The 26,173-nt window shown below is 41.5% G+C and overlaps 1 protein-coding gene across 2 annotated transcripts; it reads right to left on the bottom strand.

Annotated features, from left to right (window-relative positions):
- Window positions 1–384: 384 nt before the first annotated feature.
- Window positions 385–19,338, bottom strand: LOC106585497 (calcium-binding protein 1). Of its 2 annotated transcripts, none has more exons than XM_014171772.2 (7): window positions 18,348–19,338; window positions 2,750–2,780; window positions 2,492–2,635; window positions 2,273–2,382; window positions 2,068–2,142; window positions 1,886–1,958; window positions 385–1,343 (listed from the first exon to the last, which is right to left on the bottom strand). In XM_014171772.2, the coding sequence occupies exons 1-7, from the start codon at window positions 19,047–19,049 to the stop codon at window positions 1,318–1,320; spliced, it is 1,161 nt and encodes a 386-aa protein (XP_014027247.1). In that variant the 5' UTR covers window positions 19,050–19,338; the 3' UTR covers window positions 385–1,317. The 2 variants fall into 2 exon arrangements, with proteins under 2 accessions (XP_014027247.1, XP_014027248.1); XM_014171773.2 differs by lacking the exon at window positions 18,348–19,338 and adding an exon at window positions 2,918–3,485.
- Between the last annotated feature and the right edge of the window lie 6,835 nt (window positions 19,339–26,173).

Genomic DNA, 26,173 nt, shown 5'->3' with positions numbered 1-26,173 from the left:
TCCTGGTACCATGAAAACGTCTCTGTCTCGTATCCTGTTCCCGCTAATAACACAAAAACTTCTCCAAATAATTTCTGTTCTGTCAAGGTCAGCCTTTAGCCATATCTGTTTGAATATTTTCTTAAATTTTGATATTGTTTGAGCCCAGAATGTTCTAGGCCTATTGCTCTGTATTGTTTAACCATTATGCAAAAAATGAAAAGGAAGGTTAGATGTGTCAGTCCAATGTCCTTGTGAGACACTTCTTCACTTCACACTGGACCCTAGTATAGGCCCTTTACATGTTTGTCTTGTATTGCAATAGTTAAATCCTTCTATTCTTTCCTGGCTTTACACCATATAGCTATTTCCCTAGGACTTATTGCATCACTGGAAAAAAACAGGTTCACAAGTAGACATTTATTTTTAGTAGATTGCGTAGCCTACTATATACATTAGACAATGTATTACATTTACTGTCACACCCATACAGATACATACTATATTTCAAATTAGGTTTGTCTCTGGCATGCATAAAAACAGCACAATGACAAACTAGGACTCTGGAATTTATTTGTCAAACTGTACCAACAGACAGACAGACAGACAGACAGACAGACAGACAGACAGACAGACAGACAGACAGACAGACAGACAGACAGACAGACAGACAGACAGACAGACAGACAGACAGACAGACAAGATTCTGTACACATAAACCATCATGTTTATTCACTGCACACAAATGTGAAGAAAAGCTACTATTTTCCAGATCTGGGGTTGACGTGTTTGCTGAGGTCCTCTTAGCTCTTGCTTGTCCCATAAACCCAGTGCATTAGAGAGGATCTGGTGCTTTTATGGTGCTGGGTAAACACAGTGATCACCTCACAAAAGATCACAGTGACAAACACACACACAAGTAAGACTCTGCTTTTCTCACTCTATTACCCAAACTTGAACAACGTATCAGTAGTCACAAGTAATATTGCCATTTAAAGGTTGAGAAACAAAACTTGCCTAAACAGCAGGCTACACACAAGTGTATACAGTTCGTGGAGGGTTAATAGTGCGGAAACCATTAGCGGGTCAGTCTGTAAGCTACAGTAGAACCTGTCTAAGTTGGAATGTGGGGCTTTTAGCGAAGAACACTATTTTGACCAGTACCGTGGTCTTCCGTTTCTACTTAGAGGTAAGGGCTTTAATTCCAGTTTTTCTCAGGAAAAGATAGCTCAGAGGTCCAAGTATTTACTCTGTTTTGCTCATTCAATGATGATGACAAAGGGGCAGAGGTTCACATTCAGAATAATTAACTTGAAGCCATATCGACCATTCTTCCTCTCAGCGGGACATCATTCGTACAAACTCTGTGAAAAGAGAGGATAAGATCTGTCAAATATTAGAAGTTCAGTCTGTGTGTGTTAAAATATGCATAGGACATGCAGACTATGTGTGAAAGTGGACAGTATCACATGTTACTGCACATGTCTATATTTGAGTCACAGAGAGCAGTGGGGCCCCATAGTTGTCTGCAGCCGACAGACATATTGAATACTGTATCATAATGCATTTACCAGTTTAAGGATTGGGGTATAGGGATTGTGTTCTCGCTGTTATAAGGAAAACACAGGAGGAGACCACACTTTCCTTACATTGTTGAAATAGGCAGTTTGCAAATGTCAAAGCTATTTGAAGCTTTGCCAGAAAGTAGATAAAAGGAAGGAAATATCATGAAATTGAACAGTAAGGAAGACCAGTTGACATCAAGCGTTTATGAAGCACTCCTGTCCCATCAGCTGAAGACTAGCTTGCACACAGCATGAATAGCAAAATCTCTAGCTATTACAATATTGTCTGTGATTTTATTATTCTGTTGGTATAGATAAATAAAAACTCTGCATCAGCTTACCTTCAAAGTCAACATGCCCATCACCATTCAAGTCGATGTCCCTCAGGATATCTTCTAAGTCCTTGTGGCCAACCTACAGTCCAGTAACAAAGGAGGAATACGTGTGTGAAAAACAAACAGTTTTTAGTAGTGATGCATACATCGATTAAGCTACTCAGACAGACTTCATTTTGTAACCTCACCTGTTGTCCCAGCAACTTCCTCATGGCTTCTCTCAGCTCAGCTGTGCTTATCGCTCCATCACCATTGGTGTCAAACTTCATGAGGAAAAAACAAATGATCACATTCATAATCCAGAGCATGAAATATTAGACAGACAGGCAATAGAACTACTTCTCTCCGTAATCACCCTCTCCTCCCTCTCTCTCTGGCAATCCAGTTTCTCACCTCTTTGAAGGCATCCCTCAGTTCTTTCACACCAATCATATCTGCAGTTTCAGCAAGAAGTTTGGGGCCCATCAACTCCACAAAATCCTCAAAGTCAACATGACCTCCCACTTCCCAAAAAGAGAAGGAACGAGGGAGAGAATGTTATGGGGAGGGAATTAGCAAACCATGGTGTAATGTACCTGTACTGCAACTATGTAGACTAGGGCACACTCTTACAATTCATGTTGATCTGTTGGCTCAGTTCTATCAACTCCATTTCAGTAGGCATGTATCCCATGGTTCTCATACAGTTTCCCAGGTCTTTACAGCTGATGAAACCATCTTTGTCCTTATCAAACTCCTTAAAAGCATCCCGCAACTCTGCAGAGAGAATACAGAGAAAGATTACTCTCCTGTAATCTGAAAACTCCTGCCACTACCAGAGACCCAACTACAGAGAGACAAGCACAGGAACATTAATGAAAAACAACTTACCATCAATCTCCTCTGGCCTCAGGTCTCTGTCCTATTGGGGCAAAGAAGACAGTGTCCGTGTAATCAGAACTTCAAATAAAATTAAGTTATTAACAATGAATAAATAAAGATTATGATTAAGTCGTTTAGAGACAACAATTGTCAACGTCCATCATATTATATTCTTACACTATCTGATGTTAACAATCCCAGGAACATAGCGACTTCAAAAGGTGAATCTGCGGTCTGCGCCATGATAATCCTCTATCTATTCTGGTGGAACTCAAGCAAGGCACAATAGCTATATATATAGTCACTGGAATGTTTTCAAACATCTTAATGACTCCCATTCAGACTGCTCCCAGCGTCATCAGAGACAGAGCACAAACGGGAAACGCATGTCTTTCAGTCTGCAAGGAATGTAGCTATGTTCTTTTTTCAGCTCTTGCTTATAATGAAAGCAACCTTTAAAGGATATAGAGGACAGAGAGAGAGAGAGAGACATATCCCAGAACCCTTAGGGGTTAATCGGCAGGGAGAAGTGTAAACATAGTGGCCCGAAGAAATATATTTGGCTAAACATCAAACAGCCATCAGAATCCTAAATGAATCCAATAATGGAACAAACTGCAGGGGTTTCTTTTGACATCAGTCACAACACAAACAGAATGTAAAACAAAGAGCGTTGACCAAGGAGTACAGTAGCCCCAGGTAGGTAAGTCCCTGTTTGCGGTCTCATCCACATATTTGTACTTTATCTGCCACACACACACACACACACACACACACACACACACACACACACACACACACACACACACACACACACACACACACACACACACACACACACACACACACACACACACCAATGTACACTAAGTATGCAAAGTATTAAGAACACCTGCTCTTTCCATGACATAGACTGACCAGGTGAATCTAGGTGAAAGTTATGATCCCTTATTGATGTCACTTGTTAAATCCACTTCAATCAGTGTAGATGGAGGGGAGGATACAGGTTAAAGAAGGATTTTTAAGCATTGAGATAATACACGTAGATTGTGTATGTGTGCCATTCATACTGCGAATGGGCAACACAAAACATTTTAGTGCCTTTGAACGGGGTATGGTAGTAGGTGCCAGGCGTACAGGTTTGTGTCAAGAAACTGCAATGCTGCTGGGTTCTTCACGCTCAACAGTTTCCCGTGTGTATCAAGAATGACAACTTGACACAACTGTGGGATGCATTGGAGTCAATATGGGGTAGCATCCCTGTGGAATGCTTTCGACAGCTTGTAGAGTCCATGCCCGACGAATTTAGGCTGTTCTGAGGGCAAAAGGGGGTGCAACTCATTATTAGAAAGGTGTTCTTAATGTTTGGTATACTCAGTGCATATGTGTTTGTGTGTGTCCAGACTTACTTACAGCCTGCCTGATATCAGCCAGGCTCTTGAGCAGGAAGATGCAGGTGGGCCTCATAATGTTGTGAATGAGAGCGCTAGGGTTATGAGCGGCTCCTGATAGGCCCCTCAAATGGGGAGGCCCCTTTCATCACAGGACTGCACCACCTCTGTACTGCCTCCTGTCTTCCTGGACCAGCTTTCCAGGGGGGTTTGGGTATAGGGGGACAGAGACAGTGTTAGAGACCTGTAGTCAACAGCAGCTTCGGGACAGAATGAACTCAGAGGTAGAGTTCAGAGGGAGTAGTAAGTCAATTTGATCTGTATAGCGTCAGTGAGTCTCTAATTTCTCAAAAATCTACATGCCTTGTCAAATACATCTGATAGAAAAAAAACATTGTAAGGGCTGTAGTGCATAATATCCTTTCATATGAATGACCTGTTCAATGTGTTTAGGGCCCTACCTTTGACCTGTTAATTCTGTCATGCTGCAGTCATGTTGTAATACTTATCAGTCAGTAGCTTGTGCTGCTTGCTACTTTATCAAATTTCCTTTATGCTAGTCTAGCAGGAATTATCGACAGCTTTCACACCCAAAAGCCCTCCCCTGTTTAATAAATTACTCCCATTCATCCTACTCCCACTTCCTAATTTATCAAAGTGATTTTTTTTTACATAAACCTTTCACACAGCAAACATGACTGATTGCAATAGTTATAGTAGATCTGCTAATGCTGCCAGCGGGATGGGGTCTGTTAGCAAGCCTGTTGGCACATCAGTGGAGACTTTTACAGCGCTTGTTATCAGTAACGTCACACTTGCTGTCATCGCTGTCAGTAAAATGTGTTCTAAATGTGAATGTTTTAGTGTGTGTGTGTGTTCGAGACAGAGAGAGGGAGAGAGAGAGAGAGGGAGAGAGAGGGCGCAAAAGAGAGGGGTGGAGGGACTGTATATCCACATCAATAAAAAAGTGTGTGGAACTTTCCATTCATTCATCATAACAGTTTACCGGTCACATCATGTAGACTGGCACTTGAGACCTATACACTGTCAACACGACAGTAAGCACACACACAGGGGGAAAGGCGAGAAAGACTAGTGGATGAAAGGCAGAGAATAGATGGAAGAGAAGATACTTTCTTTCAGTGAACTAGGACTGCACTCACACGTGTATTCCATTTAACTCTTAATACTCTACTAGAACCTGGATCTGCTACTAGAACCTGGATCTGCTACTAGAACCTGGATCTCTCCATCATTCTACACTGATGCCCAAGACCGACCATTTGTGCCAAAGACTTCACTTGCAATTTAGATTTGGTTCAAATATTTTTTTTTCTACGACAGAGCATGTTCCAAGAGGCAGGCCAAGTATAGGTATAAATAGGCATGGTAAGAGGCATTGTGAAAGTAGTAGATGTCCCCAACAAATGTTTTGCTGTCATGAGTGAAATATAATTGTAAAAACGTGGCCTGACATGAGTAGACAAACAGTATAAAAATACTCTGCATCGCTTTGTAAACTAATTTACACAGATGAAGAGCTCTGCAGTCTACAGACTGTTATGAACTTTACTGTATATGTAAATGTAATAAATCAAATGACAAGTGACTTGTTCTTATTCTAGTAATACAGTACCAGTTGAAAGTTTGGACACACCTACTCATTCAAGGGTTTTTCTTTATTTTTACTATTTTCTGCATTGTAGAATACTATGAAATAATACATATGGAATCATGCAGTAATGAAAAAAGTGTTAAACAAATCAAAATATATTTTATATTCTTCAAAGTAGCCACCATTTGCCTTGATGACAGCTTTGCACGTCCTTGGCATTCTCTCAACCAGCTTATGAGGAATGCTTTTCTAACAGTCTTGAAGGAGTTCCCACATATGCTGAGCACTTGTTGTCTGCTTTTCCATCACTCTGTGGTCCAACTCATCCCAAAACATCTCAATTGGGTTGAGGTCAGGTGATTGTGGAGGTCAGGTCATCTGATGCTGCACTCCATCACTCTCCTTGGTCAAATAGCCCTTACACAGCCTGGAGGTGTGTTTTGCGTCATTGTCCTGTTGAAAAACAAATGACAGTCCCACTAAGTGCAAACCAGAAACCACTGCAGAATGCTGTGATAGCCATGCTGGTTAAGTGTGCCTTGAATTCTAAATAAATCACTGACAGTACCACCAGCAAAGCACCCCAACACCATCACACCTACTCCTCCATGCTTCACCGTGGGAACCAAACATGTGGAGATCATCCGTTCACCTACTCTGCGTCTCACAAAGACACAGCGGTTGGAAGCAAAAATCTCAAATTTGGACCCATCAGACCAAAGGACAGATTTCCACCGGTCTAATATCCAATGCTCGTGTTTCTTGGGCCAAGCAAATCTCTTCTTATTATTGGTGTCCTTTAGTGGTGGTTTCTTTGCAGCAATTCGACCATGAAGGCCTGATTCATGCAGTCTCCTCTGAACAGTTGATGTTGAGATGTGTCTGTTACTTGAACTCTGTGAACTTATCCTCTGCAGCAGAGGTAACTCTGGGTCTTCCTTTCCTGTGGCGGTCCTCATGAGAGCCAGTTTCATCATAAAGCTTGATGGTTTTTGCGAGTGCACTTGAAGAAACTTTCAAAGTTCTTGAAATCTTCCCGATTAACTGACCTTCATGTCTTAAAGTACTGATGGACTATTGTTTCGCTTTGCTTATTTGAGCTGTTCTTGACATAATATGGACATGAGCTGTGTTTGAATACCCATAATAACATACTGTATACAACATACTTAATGAGTATATACTACACACTATTATTTCATTTTAGTATACTGTAAATGAAAGGTATCATTTCAGTTGAGCATACTAGCGCTTCACCTGTTTACCGGAAGTTGATGGTGTGGCTATGCAACCTCTTGCTAGCTTGTTAGCATAACAAATGACTAGCTAGACATTTTATGATGTCGGGTGTGTTCGTAAATTCAATCTGGAGTGCGATTGTCAGATTGTCCATTCGTAACCTCAGAGCGTTTTGCTCTGGCCGAGGAGTAGGGTTAGGGATCCGAGCGTTCTGACCTTACAACGGCAGTCAAGCACCCAAGCTAGCTACTTCCAGACACAAATGAGAGAACACCTCACTCTGACCATTTTACTCGCCTTAGCAGAGCTGGTTAGGCTGTTTTCATGTTATCCAGATTGTTGGTGACTGTAACTGTGCTGCTGGATACAATTTAATTACTCCTTTTTTTGGCAATGTTTACTGACACTCTGACTCTGGCACACTATGAAATCGGAGTAGATAGCCAGAATTAACATGTCCATTGAGAACGCACAACAACTATAACACTTAGCTAAGAATTACGTGAATAATCAAGTCAATAAATGTTGGATAGTTAGTTAGCATATAGTTAATATACTGCCTGGCAAGTTCGATGTACACTGCGTGCACAATTGTTAGGCAAATTGTATTCCTCGGGATTAATTTTACTGTTGAACAAACACAATGCTCTCAGTCAATCCAAAATGTTATTGAACCTCAAACCTGAATGTTTAACAAAGGAAAAGTGAGTTTTGTCTTTCGCAGGGAAATATATAAGTGTGCACAATTATTAGGCAACTATTAGTGTGCAGAATTATTAGGCAACTAAATTACAAAAATAATTTCTCTCAACTCACTTGTTGATTCTAAATTTTTAGAGTAAGTGTAACAGATAAGTAACACAAAACGACAATTATATAACATTTTTGGCCTTTCAAAAATATTCAGTGACCAATATAGCCACCCTTATTTTCAAGAACTGCCATGAGCCTTCCATCCATGGAGTCTGTCAGTTTCTTGATCTGTTCACGATCAATTTTCGCTGAAGCAGCAACCACAGCCTCCCAAATGCTGTTCAAAGAGGTGTATTGTCTTCCCTCACTGTAAATCTCACATTTGAGAAGGGTCCACAAGTTCTCAATAGGATTTAAGTCAGGTGAGGAAGGGGGCCAGGTCGTTATTCAGGCATCTTTGAGGCCCTTGCTGGCTAGCCAAGCAGTGGAGTACTTGGATGCATGTGATGGAGCATTGTCCTGCATAAAGATCATGGCCTTCTAGAACGCTGAGGACTTCTTCCTGTACCACTGTTTGACGAAAGAATCTTCCAGGAACTGGCAGTAGGTTTGGTAGTTGAGTTTCTGTCCATCTTCAACCTGAAAAGGTCCAACTACCTCATCCTCAATGATAGCAGCCCATACCAGTACCCCTCCTTCATCTTGCTGGCACCTGACTCAAAGTGGTGCCCTGTGTCCATTACTGATCCAGCCACGGGCCCATCCATTTGGTCCATCAAGAGTCACTTTCATTTCATCTGTCCATAAAACCTTTGAAAAATCTGTCTTCAGGTATTTATTTGCCCAATCTTGACGCTTCAACTTGTGAATCTTATTCAGTGGTGGTCTTGTTTCAGTCTTCTTGACCTTGGCCATGTCTCTGAGCACTTGACACCTTGTACTTCTGAACACTCCAGGTAGGTTGCAGTTCTGGAATACGGTGGCACTGGAGGATAATGGGTTCCTGGTAGTTTGACGTTTAATTCTTCTCAAGTCTTTTGCAGTTAATTAGCGCCTTTTCTTCCCCAAGCGTTTTTTTCACCCCAGTTGACTATTCGCAACAAAACATTTGATTGTCCGGTGGTCACGCCACAATAGTTTAGCTATTTAAAGAGTGTCGCATCCGTCTGAAATGCATTTTACATTTTTGGGCTTTTCAGTGTCAGTTAAATCTCTTTTTTGGCCCATTTTACCTGAGGTAATGAGGCTGCCTAATAATTATGCACACCTTGATATAAGGTGTTATTCACTTTCACCACACCCTCCCTCATTACACAAATACATATCACCAGAAAATGATTAAATCCAATAAGAATTCAAGTTTATATGGTTTGGAGTTCGAAAATGTGAATAGAAATAATGATAAGATCAGAATACTCACTTGTCTAATAATTAGCCAACCAGGTAACTAGCTAACATACCGGTACATACTGCTGTAATGCTATGCGTTTCATAAGGATAGCGTAGCTAACAAATTGTCATCCAACATAACTTGTAACGTAACTTATTTGAAAAGTCATTTCTTTATTACATTCCTTAACATTTTCTTAAAATTTGACATAATTAGTTAAAGCAATGCATTTGTAACCACTCTCGTCGGACTTCAGCTGCATATTTTCCACCATTTTCTTCAAATCTGAAAATGTGAAGCCACGCCCATTTTCTGAAGAATTGCATTATGGGCCCTAAAAGCATGGATTGAGTGTCCGCTGCTTGTATACTTCGTATTTTGGCAAGTTTAGTACGACATCTGGGAACTTTTGGCATTCTAACAATATCCATACAATGACCAATAAGCATTCTACATACTCAATTGACGTCAAATGGGAACAGACACAAGACATAGAGGATAGACAGCTGGAGAGGTAGAGCACATGTGCTATAGTCAGGGTTGGGTAGGTAACTTTGTAAATGTAATTCGTTACAGTTACTAGTTACCTGTCCAAAACTGTAATCAGTAACATAACTTTTGGACTACCAAAACTCTGTAACGTAATCTGATTACTTCAGACTACTTTACCCTTAAGAGGCATTCAAAGAACACAAAAAGGATCCATCAAATGCATTTGGTGTGTCATCATTGCGGTCTCTGACTTTTCAATGCTGAATTGAATGTCATTAAGAAAACAGAAAAGTGTCATAATGTATTTTTTTTCCGCAAACATCCTTTCTGAATTTAAAAGTAATCCAAGAAGTAATCATCTAGTTTTTCAAATGTATATGTAATCTGATTTCAATCTTTTTTTCTGGTAACGTATCCGTACAGTTACAGTATTTTGTAATCAGATTACATGGAACTGATTACATGTAATCAATTACTCCTCAACCCTGGCTACAGTGCATCACATTAAATACAACCTTACCTTTTTGGAGAGGCTTCTAAAAGGAGATTTTACACAGTTCCCAATGGTAGAAAACAAGGGTTTGCGCCAGACATAAAAAGACCACAAGGGTCTTTCTGAGAGGGTTTGGAGGAGAGGAGAGATAACACAGGTTTGAGGTAGATCCATGTGGATAGAGGTCGAGAGCTTCAAGATCCTTGGTGTCCACATCACCAACAAACTATCATGGTCCAAACACACCACGACAGTCGTGAAGAGTGCACGACAACGCCTATTCCCCCTCAGGAGACAGAAAAGATTTGGCATGGGTACTCAGATCCGCAAAAAGTTCTACAGCTGCACCATCGATAGCATCCTGACTGGTTGCATCACTGCCTGGTATGGCAACTGGTCGACATCTGACAGCAATGCGCTACAGAGGGTAGTGTGTACAGCCCAGTACATCACTGGGGCCAAGCTTCCTGCTATCCAGGACCTCTATACCAGGCGGTGTCAGAGGCACTAAAAATTGTCAAAGACTCCAGCCACCCTAGTCATAGACTGTTCTCTCTTCTACCGCATGCCAAGCGGTACAGGAGCGCCAAGTCTAGGTCCAAAAGGCTCCTTAACAGCTTCTACCCTCAAGCCACAAGACTGCTGAACAGTTAATCAAATGGCTACCCGGACTAATTGAATTGACCCCTCGTTTTTTCGCGCTGCTGCTACTCGCTGTTTATTATCTATGCATAGTCACTTTACCCCTACCTACACTACCGTTCAAAAGTAGGGGGTCACTTAGAAATGTCCTTGTTTTCCATGAAAACATACATGAAATTTGTTGCAGAATGAGTAGGAAATATAGTCAAGACGTTGACAAGGTTATAAATAATGATTTGTAATTGAAATAATAATTGTGTCCTTGAAACTTCGCTTTCATCAAAGAATCCTCCATTTGCAGCAATTACAGCCTTGCAGACCTTTGGCATTCTAGTTGTCAGTTTGTCGAGGTAGTCTGAAGAGATTTCACCCTATGCTTCCTGAAGCACCTCTGTCACGACTTCTGCCGAAGTCGATGCCCCTCCTTGTTCGGGTGGTGCTCGGCGGTCGACGTCACCGGTCTTCTAGCCATCATTGATCCATTTTTCATTTTCCATTGGTTTTGTCTTGTCTTCCTACACACCTGGTTCCAATCCCATTCATTACATGTTGTGTATTTAACCCTCTGTTTCCCCTCATGTCCTTGTCAGAGATTGTTTGTTGTTATGTGCTCGTGTATTTTGTATTGGTGCGCGACGGGTTATTTTACCCATGTTATTTTTTTTATGTACATTGGTTTTTGGAGTTTGTTTTATCTTAAACTACTCCAGTTACACCAAGTTGGTTTCTCCTGCGCCTGACTTCCCTGCCACCTACACACACGACAATGACAACCTCCCACAAATTGGATTGGCTTGATGGGCACTTCTTACGTACCATACGGTCAAGCTGCTCCCACAACAGCTCAATAGGGTTGACATCCGGTGACTGTGCTGGCCACTCCATTATAGACAGAATACCAGCTGACTGCTTCTTCCCTAAAAAGTTATTGCATAGTTTGGAGCTGTGCTTTGGTCATTGTCCTGTTGTAGGAGGAAATTGGCTGCAATTAAGCGCCATCCACAGGGTATGGCATGGCATTGCAAAATGGAGTGATAGCCTTCCTTCTTCAAGATCCCTTTTACCCTGTACACATCTGCCACTTTACCACCACCAAAGCACACCCCAGACCATCACATTGCCTCCACCATGCTTGACAGATGGCGTCAAGCACTCCTCCAGCATATTTTCATTTTTTCTGCGTCTCTTCACTGTTGACCTTGAGACTGGTGTTTTGCGGGTACTATTTAATGAAGCTGCCAGTTGAGGACTTGTGAGGCATCTGTTTCTCAAACTAGACACTCTAATGTACTTCTCCTCTTGCTCAGTTGTGCACCGGGGCCTCCCACTCCTTATTCATTTCTGTTTAGAGCCATTGTGCGCTGTTCTGTGAAGGGAGTAGTACACAGCGTTGTACGAGATCTTCAGTTTCTTGGCAATTTCTCGCATGGAATAGCCTTAATTTCTCAGAACAAGAATAGACTGACGAGTTTCAGAAGAAAATTATTTGTTTCTGGTCATTTTGAGCCTGTAATCAAACCCACAAATGCTGATGCTCCAGATACTCAACTAGTCTAAAGAAGGCCAGTTTTATTGCTTCTTTAAAATCAGAACAACAGTTTTCAGCTGTGCTAACATAATTGAAAAAGGGTTTTCTAATGATCAATTAGCCTTTTAAAATGATAAACTTGGATTAGCTAACACAACTTGCCATTGGAACACAGGAGTGATGTTTGCTGATAATGGGCCTCTGTACGTCTATGTAGATATTCCATAAATCTGCCGTTTCCAGCTACAATAGTCATTTACAACACTAACAATGTCTACACTGTATTTCTGATCAATTTGATGTTATTTTAATGGACCAAAAAATTGCTTTTCTTTCCAAAACAAGGACATTTCTAAGTGACCCCAAACTTTTGAACAGTAGTGTACATGTACATATTACCTCAATTACCTCGACTAACCTTGGCCCCCGCACATTGACCCGGTACCGGTACAGCCTGTATATAGCCTTGTTATTGTTATTGTGTTACTTTCTTTTACTATAGTTTAGTTTGTAAATATTTTCTTAACTCTTTTTTTTCTTAAAACTGCATTGTTGGTTAAGGGCTTGTAAGTAAGCATTTCACGGTAAGGTCTACCTGTTGTATTCGGCGCATGTGATAACATTTGTTTTGATTTGAGGTACTGAGTGTAAGAATGATAGTGAGAGAGAGCTGAGCTGATTAGCACCTAACGAAAGTGGAAACGAAAGTGACAGGACCAACAAAAACAGTAAGAGAGAGGGAGAGCGAAGGACAGAGGGAGGGAGGAAGAAGGAGTAAGAGGGAGGGAACAAGAGATGGAAAGGGGGGGGGGGGGGAGGTAGATCCAACTTTCCCATAAAATGCACAAGCTGAAACAAATAATGCAGAGAGAAGATGCCGATCCTTTACCCACAGTCCCCTTCCGTCTCTCTCAAAACACATGACACATTCCATTACCTACACAAACATACACGATTCTAATCAGCAGGAAGGTTGTGCAGAGATATTTAGGGGGCAGCAGGTGTTTAAAAAAAGGCTCATCTGTCTAAAAGCGGCAGGATACCATTTTCTGGCACATATAAAGAATGCAAGCTTGACTAAACACCATCAACAATGTTAAGCAAATATATAACAAAATGAGGATAATATGCAGGGACATTAGCAAAAGTATTTGTAACAATGTTTTTACCATGCGTTAAGTGCATGTTTAGGTGGGACTAGTAGTAATTCATGGTTTAATGAATGGATTATTATATACTGCTGTGCCATTGAGTGTTTTTAATTCCACTTTCTCTCAACTGCCAAGCCATGAAAATTATCCCTGACTGTACAGTACTGATGAATAAAGTAGTAGACCACTACACCTCAAGAGTTTTGTCTTTCAGGTGTACCAGAGGGGGCAATTTGCACTACGGTTGGTTGCACTGCCATTGATATCACAGTTATCACTGTGAGACAAATACAACATGCCCCACTCATTTATTGAGTCATTTCCTTAAATTGTTCATCAATAGGCTATAAATGTAAAACCAGCAAAATATGCAGCTACTTTGGGAGATAGGCAATGAGAATTGGCTGACACGTTGGATGACCGTGAAACACGCAGATGGTGTAAGTTATTTCTACAAAATCTCTGATATAACCTTCCTCCTCTCTCTCTCTCTCTCTCTCTCTCTCTCTCTCTCTCTCTCTCAGGTGATGATTCATCTTGGTAGGAGCATATTTAGCTAATGTAGCATTCTTTCTCAGAGTCATGGTGAACTTCAGAACACATCCCACATCTGATCAGAGCCATTCTCTGGTTTGATTGCATCATGTTAGCATCATGCAGATGTGTACGCATGCACATCCACATGTAGACAGTACACATCAAACTCTGTTCAATTTCACACCTGGTTTTAAGCTCTAGATGGAACTCTGACTGTAAAATGCACAGTTCCTTTTAATGTGCCTGTAAATAATTCATTGTAAATGTACAGGTACATTGGAGATGAATACATTTTTCTGCTCAACTGTCACCTGGCTCTCTATCTCCTACCCCCTATTTTCCCCGTCATCCCTCTATCCTTCACTCTCCTCCCCTCTCCCCCTCCCATCTCCACCACTCTGTAGACTATGACAAGGTCACACTGACCTAACAGATACAGAGCCAAATGAACAGAGAACGTCATGGAAGGGGAGGGAGAGAAAACCATGGAGGGAGGTAGAACATTGGAGCATTGGATTCATTTTGGAACATTCTGTTATACCGGTAGTCTGTAAGAAAAAAAAGCAACTAGGTAGAATGAGATGGCTGCTTTATCTGTCTCAGAAACATTGTGTCTTATAACACATGCTACATTGGGATCTAATAGAAGATGTGTTACGCTTCTCCCTGTGTCTCACCACCTCTCAATTACTGTGTCATAAATAGCTGATTCATATTGAGCTTATGTTTCACTGGCACACACTTCCTGACTGACTCACAGATGACAGGGAAAACACCCGAGAGACAAAACAATTATGGAAATAGATTGGCTGCTGAGCTGAGGGATGTCACAAAGACTCATTGACTTCATTGTTAGAAGCACCAAAGCTTCAGTTTGCAAACGCTCAGCAAAAACACAAAAGGAAACGAATTAAACATTGAGAACACATAATATACTCCACCTAATCTGCAGGACACTTATTGAATAGATTATAACCAAAGTATGAGGCATAGCATATCACAACACACCATCACCATACAAGTCAAGAGTGATCCACAAAGTCAAGAGCCCATTCCATGATGCCGCACACTCCCATTGACAGACCAATACCAACTTCCTCTTTATGAATACTAAGGACCCCAGTCAGCAGAAGGGTCAGTGCCAGCACATTACTATGTTTACAGAGCAGGGACACAAATCATTCACTAATATAGGAATGTTTTCTGATCTTATCATGTTTCATTTTGAGCAATACTAATACATTATCAGAGTGTCCTCTAGCGTAAAGTGTCATTATAATGTCTGAATGTAGTTACTACTGTATTCCATGTGGCTTATAAGCATCAACAGTAGTTAACATTAGAGGTCGACCGATTATGATTTTTTTCAACGCCGATACCGATGCCGATTATTGGAGGGTCAAAACAACCGATGCCGATTAATCAGCCGTTTTTTTTATTTCTTTATTTATTTGTAATAATGACAATTACAACAATACTGAATGAACACTTATTTTAACTTAATATAATACATAAATAAAATCAATTTAGCCTCAAATAAATAATGAAACATGTTCAATTTGGTTTAAATAATGCAAAAACAAAGTGTTGGAGAAGAAAGTAAAAGTGCAGTATGTGCCATGTAAAAAAGCTAACGTTTAAGTTCCTTGCTCAGAACATGACAACATATGAAAGCTGGTGGTTCCTTTTAACATGAGTCTTCAATATTCCCAGGTAAGAAGTTTTAGGTTGTAGTTATTATAGGACTATTTCTCTCTATACCATTTGTATTTCATATACCTTTGACAATTGGATGTTCTTATAGGCACTTTAGTCTTGCCAGTGTAACAGTATAGCTTCCGTCCCTCTCCTCGCTCCTACCTGGGCTCGAACCAGGAACACTTCGACAACAGCCACCCTCGAAGCAGCGTTACCCACGTAGAGGAAGGGAAATAACTACTCCAAGTCTCAGAGCGAGTGACGTTTGAAACGCTATTAGCGCGCACCCGGCTAACTAGCTAGCCATTTCACATCGGTTACACCAGCCTAATCTCGGGAGTTGACAGGCTTGAAGTCATAAACAGCGCAATGCATTGCGAAGGGCTGCTTGCAAAACGCACAAAAGTGCTATTTTGAATGAATGCTTACGAGCCTGCTGCTGCCTACCACCGCTCAGTCAGACTGCTCTATCAAATCATAGACTTAATTATAATATAATAACACACAGAAATACGAGCCTTAGGTCATTAATATGGTTGAATCCGGAAAAAAAAAACGTTATTCCTGTTACATTGCACAATCTTCAATGTTATGTCATAATTACGTAAAATTCTGGCAAATTAGTTTGCAACGAGCCAGGCGGCCCAAACTGTTGCATAAACACTGACTCTGCATGCAATGAACGCAAAATGACACAATTTCACCTGGTTAATATTGCCTGCTAACCTGGATTTCTTTTAGCTAAATATGCAGGTTTAAAAATATATACTTCTGTGTATTGATTTTAAGAAAGGCATTGATGTTTATGGTTGGGTACAGTCGTGCAACGATTGTGCTTTTTTCGCAAATGCGCTTTTGTTAAATCATCCCCGTTTGGCGAAGTCGGCTGTCTTTGTTAGGAAGAAATAGTCTTCACAGTTCGCAACGAGCCAGGCGGCCCAAACTGCTGCATATACCCTGACTCTGTTTGCAAGAGAAGTGACACATTTTCCCTAGTTAAAAGAAATTCATGTAAGCAGGCAATATTAACTAAATATGGAGGTTTAAAAATATATACTTGTGTATTGATTTTAAGAAAGGCATTGATGTTTATGGTTAGAGTAACGTGTACCTAAGCGATTATATGCAACGCAGGACAGGCTAGATAAACTAGTAATATCATCAACCATGTGTAGTTAACTAGTGATTATGATTGATTGATTGTTTTTTATAAGATAAGTTTAATGCTAGCTAGCAACTTACCTTAGCTTCTTACTGCATTCGCGTAACCTCGTGGAGTGCAATGTAAAGCAGGTGGTTAGAGCGTTGGACTAGTTAACCGTGAGGTTGCAAGATTGAATCCCTGAGCTGACAAGGTAAAAATCTGTCGTTCTGCCCCTGAACAAGGCAGTTAACCCACCGTTCCTAGGCCGTCATTGAAAATAAAAATGTGTTCTTAACTGACTTGCCTAGTTAAATAAAGGTCTAAAAAAATAAATTATAATAATTATAATAATAATAATAATAAATAAATCGGCCAAATCGGCATCCAAAAATACCGATTTCCGATTGTTATGAAAACTTGAAATCGGTCCTAATTAATCGGCCATTCCGATTAATCAGTCGACCTCTAGTTAACATATTATGACATTTACACAACCATCCTAAAACAAATTGCTTGAGCTATAGATAGGCATATCTTAACACCAGTAAATCGACTATTGGAAGGCCTATGTCACTATGGAGATTAAGCTCTGTGCATGAATAACAATTGGCTATTTATTTCTGGACAATAATTTGAATATCTATAAACACATCCAGCAAATGTTTGGAAAACACCTGTTCGGAGTGCAGTGAGGAACATCTAACATCCTTTCATCGTGACGAGATACTTCAATGTGACTAGGCTACCTTCAATGTGACTCGGCTACCGTCAAACAGCAAAATACAAAAAAGATAGTTATATTTTTTAAATCAATGTATTTATGAATATGCAAATTACATTGATTTCAGTGTAATACAAATGAACACTTCAGAACCGTTCTACTCTGTAACTCTCTATCTCCTCTGCCTCTCTCCTCTCTCATTTCAATGTGTAGGCCTACTACTGAACATCCATGCTGAGAAACCATCAATCGAGACATGGCTTTATATGGCAATGTGTGTAGCTGTGAATGTTACAAAGGCAGAAAAATCTGGAACGTAAGGCTAAATCACCTGTGACATCATGGTACATGTGAGGATAACAATTTGTGCACCAAATGTGGGCATTACATTTCTGGATAATTTTATGTGAAATGTACAATGAGGATAGCCTATATGGTTTCCTTTTCAAGGTTCATTAACAGAGGAGCTTTAATAAGAAGACTCACTGAAGCCCTCTGTGCTTTCACAGACAAGCTCATCCATTAATAATGTCATTGATTTACTGGGCTCAGTGAGCCAGGCATGTTCAATGGCTGTACGATTCCACTACAAGACAGTAATGTGAACCTCAAATACTATAGTTTTCATGCACTATCAATTACATTCAGACTACTACCTCTCTATCTGAGATCAATACTCTGATAATGGTAGACCTACTCCCTCTTAAGAAATAGCCTACATTACTAGGCTAAATAGGCCTTATTGATTATGAAACTATTTGAAGAAGCTTAGCCTTATAATTTGTGATTGCAAGTTAATTATTATTTTTCATAATTAAGAAAGACTTTTAATTAACAATTTAATGTGTATTATGTTTTAGGCAAGGGTCTTACCTGTCCAAAAACCGAGTTGAGAATTGGCCGCAAAAAGTCAGATTCACACGATGCTGCGCTGGACCTTCGAGAGCGGTGAGAGGATCGGCTGGATACGGGGATAGGTGAGGAGGAAGCTGGGGACAGGATGCTGGCATCCACGCTAGCAGACGAACTGGCCCTTGTATGGTCCCTCGATTCAAACAAGAGCGCGGTGTCGTCTTTGCAGTCTGAGTGAGGCTGTATGCCTATTCTGGGGTCTAAACGGGTAGGGTGAGTGTGGCTGTGGTGTTGTGCAGCTGGCTGGTCGTCCCGGGTCGTTTTCCGGTGGTGTCGGTGATGCTTGGCTGACTTGCAGCGTTCTCTCATACCTCGACCCACACCATGTTGCTCAGATGGGTCATCCTGGGAGTGGGCGGCGGGGACGTTGCCATGTGGGGCGTGGGGCTGGCTCTTACTAGCTCGGGTCGTCGCCCTATTCCGGGTACCGAGGAGCGAGGGGTGGCACAGGGGTCTCCGCGCGGTAACGTCGCACTCTGCCGACCAGAAAGACTCCTCTGCGGCATTGCTGCTCACTTGACTTGCAGCTGGACGGTGGTGATGATGATGATGATTTCGGTCGGTTCCTGTCGTACGTTCAGGGAAGTGTGTCGATCTTCCGCTTGCCGAGGAAGATTTCAGCAATGAGGTCTTGGATTCGGATTTGGGAAAAGAGGAGCTCATGATTGTGTCTTGCTTCTAGTCTCGTTTCATCCGGTTAACCTACTCATTGCCGTTTGGTTACCCATCAACTATGTCATTTTCTCACATTGTCGGCCCTCGTAAGGTAACAACTACACCATAGCTGCCTTCAAAAGCTATCCTTAAAAGTTGCATTTTACCACCTGATTGCTATGTGGCCCGGCCGCTGATGCAGGGCGCGCGCAGACGCGTAACCAAAATCATAGTGATGAGGGAGAGCACGATGTTCACGTCGCGTCATCCTGTCACTAATGTAAACGTCCCTGGAACATTGAATTTACCGTGCGTGTTCTGTTGTGGGAGGACCAAACACCGTGCTCATAAATGATTGCGGTAGGCTATGCCGTCTTCAAATGGAATGGGTCATAATTCAGCAGTAAATGTCAATGCCCATCTCTCGGGTGCCAGCTATGGTAGGCTACATCTCTATTGATTTAAACAGAGAGGGCAAAGCTCCAAAATGAATGCAGATAATAACTATGGATATGGAAACCCATTTCCTCCACCATTTTTTAAAAAGTTCCTAGGCAGCAGTTTTTTTAAATCTCAATATCAAATCATTTTTGGATAACAATCAAGTACCTTACTGTAATTGTTAACAATTAAAATGGTCAAAAATAAACAAAAATAGCTTCTTAACAAAGAGCAATTTCTGGGAGTGGTCTGAGTGGGGAGGGGGAAACTGAAAACTAGCTGTTATTGGCAGAGAGATAATTTGGAACTCTCTTTCTTATTGGTCTGTTAATTTACCACCTGGTGAGGTCAACAGGCAGGCCATAACTCCATCCCACCAAAACAGGGAAAAAATTCCAGTGGTCTTTTCAAACAGCTCTTACACTAAAAGGGCATTATCATAATTTTCACAATTTCACATATTATTCCAACCTCATAGTGTGGAAATATATATACAAAACACAGGAAGATCACGTTTTTTGACTGCACTGGGCCTTTAAATGTCAATACTATCTAAAAAATGTTGAGATAGGCTACTATGTAAACATTGAGATACCAAGTAACATTTTTTAGATACTAGCCTACCTCAAAATGTTGAGATAGTAGATCATAGAGGATATGTTTCTTAATTTGTAGCATTGTGTGGCGATTTCCATCTATCCACGTTGACATTGCAGAGATCAGCACAGTGGGACCGCCATCAAATGTGTGGTGAGCTGGCATTTACCCCAGCAGTTTTGATATGATTTAATAAAAAATATTGGCACAAAGCCATTAAATATGGACAAAGTAATGTTGTTTAGACTGATTTGCCTCATGATTTGTCAAATCGTGTACAATTAATCTGTGCTTCAGTCTGATCAACTGTAGCCTACTGATAACAACCACAGTTGCAGGTAGCCCAGAGCAGGGTTTCCCAAACTCTGTCCTGGGGCCATCCCTGGGTGCATGTTTGGTTTTTGCCCAAGCACTACACAGGTGATTGAAATAAACAACTCATTATCAAGCCTGGATTATTTGAATCAGCTGTGTAGTGCTACGGCAAAAACCAAAACGTTCACCCAGAGCGAGCCCCAGGACAAAGTTTGGGAAACCCTGGCCTAGAGAGCCTATGCGCTCTGATCACCTCTGGCCAGGGGAAACGAAGCGGTAAACAAACTGCAGACACCTTGTAATTGTTGATATGAATTCTGAGCATGTGTAGCGATTTTTCTTTACACAGACAAAGAGACAACTGCGTTTGGACAATAGAAATAACAGGGCTAAGCTTGCTTTATGTAGGGTTGCATCATGTAGGCCTTTAAATCTGTAATTGAAAAGTTACTCATACAGTATTTAATCACTAATGTTGATTGATTAATTCCAGTCAATCATTTTGTATCGAAAAGTACTAGAAAAGTACTAACCTAGCCACCCGAAATGTGAATATTAACAACATTTGATCACATTCTCTTTTAACACAAATAAATTGGCGTATTTTATGCTATAAATACAGTACATAGTTTAGGCTATAAATACAGGATGTTAAAATCAAATCAAATGTTATTGGTCACATACACATATTTAGCAAATGTTATGGCGAGTGTAGCGAGATGCTTGTGGTCACATACACATATTTAGCAGATGTTATTTCGAGTGTAGCGAGATGCTTGTGTAGCGACATGCTTGTGTTCCTAGCTCCAACAGTGCAGTAATATCTAACAATTCACAACAATACACACAAATCTCAAAGTAAAAGAATGGAATTAAGAAATATATAAATATAAGGATCAGCAATGTCAGAGTGGCATTGACTAGACTACAGTAGAATACAGTATATATGTAACCGATGTGAAATGGCTAGTTAGTTAGCGGTGGTGCGCGCTAATAACGTTTCAATCAGTGACGTCACTCGCTCTGAGACCTGAAGTGGTTGTTCCCCTTGCGTTACAAGGGCCGTGGCTTTTGTGGCGCGATGGGTAACGATGCTTCGTGGGTGTCAGTTGTTGATGTGTGCAAGGGTCCCTGGTTCGAGCCCAGGTTGGGGCGAAGAGAGGGACGGAACCTACACTGTTACATTGATGCTGTTGACCCGGATCATTGGTTGCTGCGGAAAAAGAGGAGGTCAAAAGGGGGGTGAGTGTAACCGATGTGAAATGGCTAGTTAGTTAGCGGTGGTGCGCGCTAATAGCGTTTCAATCAGTGACATCACTCGCTCTGAGACCTGAAGTGGTTGTTCCCCTTGCGTTGCAAGGGCCGCGGCTTTTGTGGCGCGATGGGTAACGATGCTTCATGGGTGTCAGTTGTTGATGTGCGCAGAGGGTCCCTGGTTCAAGCCCAGGTTGGGGCGAGGAGAGGGACGGAAGCTATACTGTTACATATACATCACAGGAGGCTGCTGAGGGCAGAACGGCTCATCATAATGTCCAGAACAGAGCAAATGGAATGGCATCAATCACCTAGAATCCATGTGTTTGCTTTATTTGATACCATTCCACTAATTCCGCTCCAGTCATTAACACAAGCCCCTTCTCCCCAATTAAGGTGCCACCAACCTCCTGTGATATACATATGAAATGAGTAAAATAGTATGTAAACATTATTAAAGTGACCAGTGTTCCATTATTAAAATGATCAGTGATTCCCTGTCTATGTACATAGGGCAGCAACCTCTAAGGTGCAGGGTTGACTAACCAGGTGGTAGCCTGCTAGTGACAGTGACTAAGTTCAGGGCAAGGTACTGGGTGGAGGCCGGCTAGTGATGGCTATTTAACAGTCTGATGACCTTGTGAAAAAAAAGTATTTTTCAGTCTCTTGGTCCCAGCTTTGATGCACCTGTAGAGCAGAGCGCATAGGCCTCTCTAGGCTACTGCAGCTGTGGTTGTTATCAGTAGGCTACAGTTGATAGTATCTCCAAATGTTTTTTTAGATAGTATCTCAACATTTTAAAATAGTATCACAACATTTTGAGATACTATCTTGAAATTTTGACTGACAAATCTCAAAATCTTTAGATAGTATCAACGGGAATGGGCTTCCATACATATTAACTGTCAACCTCCTCCTACTTGCATGAATATTGATGTTGCTATGCACATATTGATTCTTGCCAAAAGCTTGCGTAAATGCTTCCCTAAACAGTAAGGGAAAAAAGTATTTGATCCCCTGCTGATTTTGTACGTTTTTCCACTGACAAAGAAATGATCAGTCTATAATTTTAATGGTAGGTTTATATGAACAGTGAGAGACAGAATAACAACAAAAAAATCAAGAAAAACACGTCAAAAATGTTATAAATTGATTTGCATTTTAATGAGGCAAATAAGTATTTGACCCCTCTGCAAAACATGACTTAGTACTTGGTGGCAAAACCCTTGTTGGCAATCAGAGGTCAGACGTTTCTTGTAGTTGGCCGCCAGGTTTGCACACATCTCAGGAGGGATTTTGTCCCACTCCTCTTTGCAGATCTTCTCCAAGTCATTAAGGTTTCGAGGCTGACGTTTGGCAACTCGAACCTTCAGCTCCCTCCACAGATCTTCTATGGGATTAAGGTCTGGAGACTGGCTAGGCCACTCCAGGACCTTAATGTGCTTCTTCTTGAGCCACTCCTTTGTTGCCTTGGCCGTGTGTTTTGGGTCATTGTCATGCTGGAATACCCATCCACGACCCATTTTCAATGCCCTGGCTGAGGGAAAGAGGTTCTCACCCAAGATTTGACAGTACATGGCCCCGTCAAATGATGCGGTGAAGTTGTCCTGTCCCCTTAGCAGAAAAACACCCCCAAAGCATAATGTTTCCACCTCCATGTTTGGCAGTGGAGATGGTGTTCTTGGGGTCATAGGCAGCATTCCTCCTCCTCCAAACATGGCGAGTTGAGTTGATGCCAAAGAGCTCCATTTTGGTCTCATCTGACCACAACACTTTCACCAGTTGTCCTCTGAATGATTCAGATGTTCATTGGCAAACTTCAGACGGGCATGTATATGTATTCTTGAGCAGGGGGACCTTGCGGGCGTTGCAGGATTTCAGTCCTTCACGGCGTAGTGTGTTACCAATTGTTTTCTTGGTGACTATGGTCCCAGCTGCCTTGAGATCATTGACAAGATCCTCCCGTGTAGTTCTGGGCTGAACCCTCACCGTTCTCATGATCATTGCAACTCCTCGAGGTGAGATCTTGTATGGAGCCCCAGGCCGAGGGATATTGACAGTTCTTTTGTGTTTCTTCCATTTGCGAATAATCGCACCAAATGTTGTCACCTTCTCACCAAGCTGCTTGGCGATGGTCTTGTAGCCCATTCCAGCCTTGTGTAGGTCTACAATCTTGTCACTGACATCCTTGGAGAGCTCTTTGGTCTTGGCCATGGTGGAGAGTTTGGAATCTGATTGATTGATTGCTTCTGTGGACAGGTGTCTTTTATACAGGTAACAAGCTGAGATTAGGAGCACTCCCTTTAAGAGTATGCTCCTAATCTCAGCTCGTTACCTGTATAAAAGACACCTGGGAGCCAGAAATCTTTCTGATTGAGAGGGGGTCAAATACTTATTTCCCTCATTAAAATGCAAATCAATTTATAACATTTTTGACATGCGTATTTCTCGATATTTTTGTTGTTATTCTGTCTCTCACTGTTCAAATAAACCTACCATTAAAATTATAAACTGATCATTTCTTTGTCAGTGGGCAAACATACAAAATCATCAGGGGATCAAATACTTTTTTCCCCCACTGTATGCTCGTGTAACGGGGGTCAGTTTGCTACTAATAGCTTCCCCCAATGTCCGACTGTCTCATACTGGGCTCGAACCAGTGATCCCCTGCTTCGCAGCACACGTGACTGCCTTTCTTGACAACCCAAAAACTACAGATTGGAAGGCTCCATCCTCAACATTTCAAGCTAGCTGTGTAGTGATCTTACGATATGTTCTTAACTATGTTACACATTATCAACTGCATTTATTTATACTCAGTAGGCCATTTTATGTAAGCATAATTTCAAGCAAATGTCTACCAAAAGGTCTAGTCCTCTATGGCACAGGAGATAGCGTATTTCCCCTAACAGCAGGTTGCTGACCCCTCCCTGCTATACACACTCTAACAAACAAACACATGCACACACTTTATTGAATAATTGCAGGGGCGCAACTTTCACTGGGGACAGGGGATGGGGGGGGGGAGACGGGACATGTCCCCCCCACATTCTGAAATTGCATATTTGTCCCCCCAGTTTTATCATTGCACTGTGATACAAAACGTGGTGCCGGTGTGCTTCAGGACCACGCAGACACCTCAGAGCGGTCGGGTAGGCTGTTTTCCAGTTTCAGCCGGGTGGAGTTAGGACCACATGGACACCACAGATCGTGCTGACAGGCTGTGTGAAGGCAAAGCTCCTGAAAGGCTGGCGTATAGGACCAGCACCGGAGAGATGAAGAGGCAGCTGCTGTCTGTATCGTGCTTTTTCTCCGAGTTGTGCAAGCTGAGCAGAAACTGGCTACTGTTTAGTTGACTGATCTAGCTGGCAAGGTAACTGCTGTTTGACAGAAAAAAAGTATGTATTCCGAGTGCTGAGCTAGTAGTAACATGTTACGTTAGCCAATGTTTCATACCCTCTCGACTGAAGTGAATGAACTACTAGCAGCTAGTTAGCTAGCTAGTAGCAACCATAGCCAGTTCAGCTCTAGCTAGCCTCTAACTATTTAAAAAAGATATATTTTACCTTTATTTAACTAGGCAAGTCAGTTAAGAACAAATTCTTATTTTCAATGACGGCCTAGGAACAGTGGGTTAACTTCCTTGTTCAGGGGCAGAACGACAGATTTGTACCTTGTCAGCTCGGGGATTTGAACTTGCAACCTTTCGGTTACTAGCCCAACGCTCTAGGCTACCCTGTCGCCCCTATCTGTCAGGTAACAGAATACAGCTGTTGTGTGTATGGAAATATTTTGTAGACTTTGTTTTGTCCCGTTTCAAAATGAGTACATTTGATGATGTACCTAGCTAGAGCTAGCCAAAAGTTGGCTAATGTTAGCTAGCTAGCTAGCTAGCTGACTAACTTCAGCTATTATTTTTTCTCAATCACACTAGTCCTGAATCAAACAATGAAACAAGCTGCCAAACGATTAAAGATCGTTATTCTGACGTTTTTTTCAGCGCAATGTTAGTTTTTATTAGTCAGTATAGTAATGTAACATTATTGATCTGTCAGTTTCCCTAGCTAATTCCCTACTTTTCACACTGACACAGTATAAATATCTCTACAGACGGCAGGTAGCCTAGTAGTTAGAGCGTTGGGCCAGTAACTGAAATGTAAAAATCTGTCATTCTGCCCCTGAGCAAGGCAGTTAACCCACTGTTCTCCGGGCGCCGAAGACGTGGATGTCGATTAAGGCAGCACCCCGCACCCCTCTGATTCGTGCACCAGCAGTTATTGACAAATAGACATACACCCCCGCCCCTAAAGCACAAACGGGGAAAGATTTGCATACTGTATGTTATGGTCATGTGAAGGCCAATTGAATTCTGGCAAAGAATATGTTATTTTATATCAGCATGTCTCAAGATTTTCCCTTCTTCCTGTTTTTGTTTGCTTGGAAATGTTGATACTGGAAACTGTTACCAGAAGAAACTGTAACATAGCATTTATTGTGGCTAAGAAATGCATTGCTATTAATTGGAA

Source organism: Salmo salar, chromosome ssa24 (assembly GCF_905237065.1).
Source record: "Salmo salar chromosome ssa24, Ssal_v3.1, whole genome shotgun sequence".
NCBI lineage: Eukaryota > Metazoa > Chordata > Actinopteri > Salmoniformes > Salmonidae > Salmo > Salmo salar.
The sequence above is the reverse complement of the archived record's forward strand: the minus strand, read 5'-3'. Positions and strand labels throughout refer to the sequence as shown.

Excerpts from the sequence above, each read along its gene's own strand:
- LOC106585497 (XM_014171772.2), bottom strand. The coding sequence starts at position 19,049 with ATGAGCTCCTCTTTTCCCAAATCCGAATCCAAGACCTCATTGCTGAAA. Across the intron at positions 2,383-2,491 it reads CCAACAGATCAACATGAATT|TGGGAGGTCATGTTGACTTT; the intron begins GTAAGAGTGTGC and ends CTTTTTGGGAAG. Across the intron at positions 2,143-2,272 it reads TGAGGGATGCCTTCAAAGAG|TTTGACACCAATGGTGATGG; the intron begins GTGAGAAACTGG and ends TTCCTCATGAAG.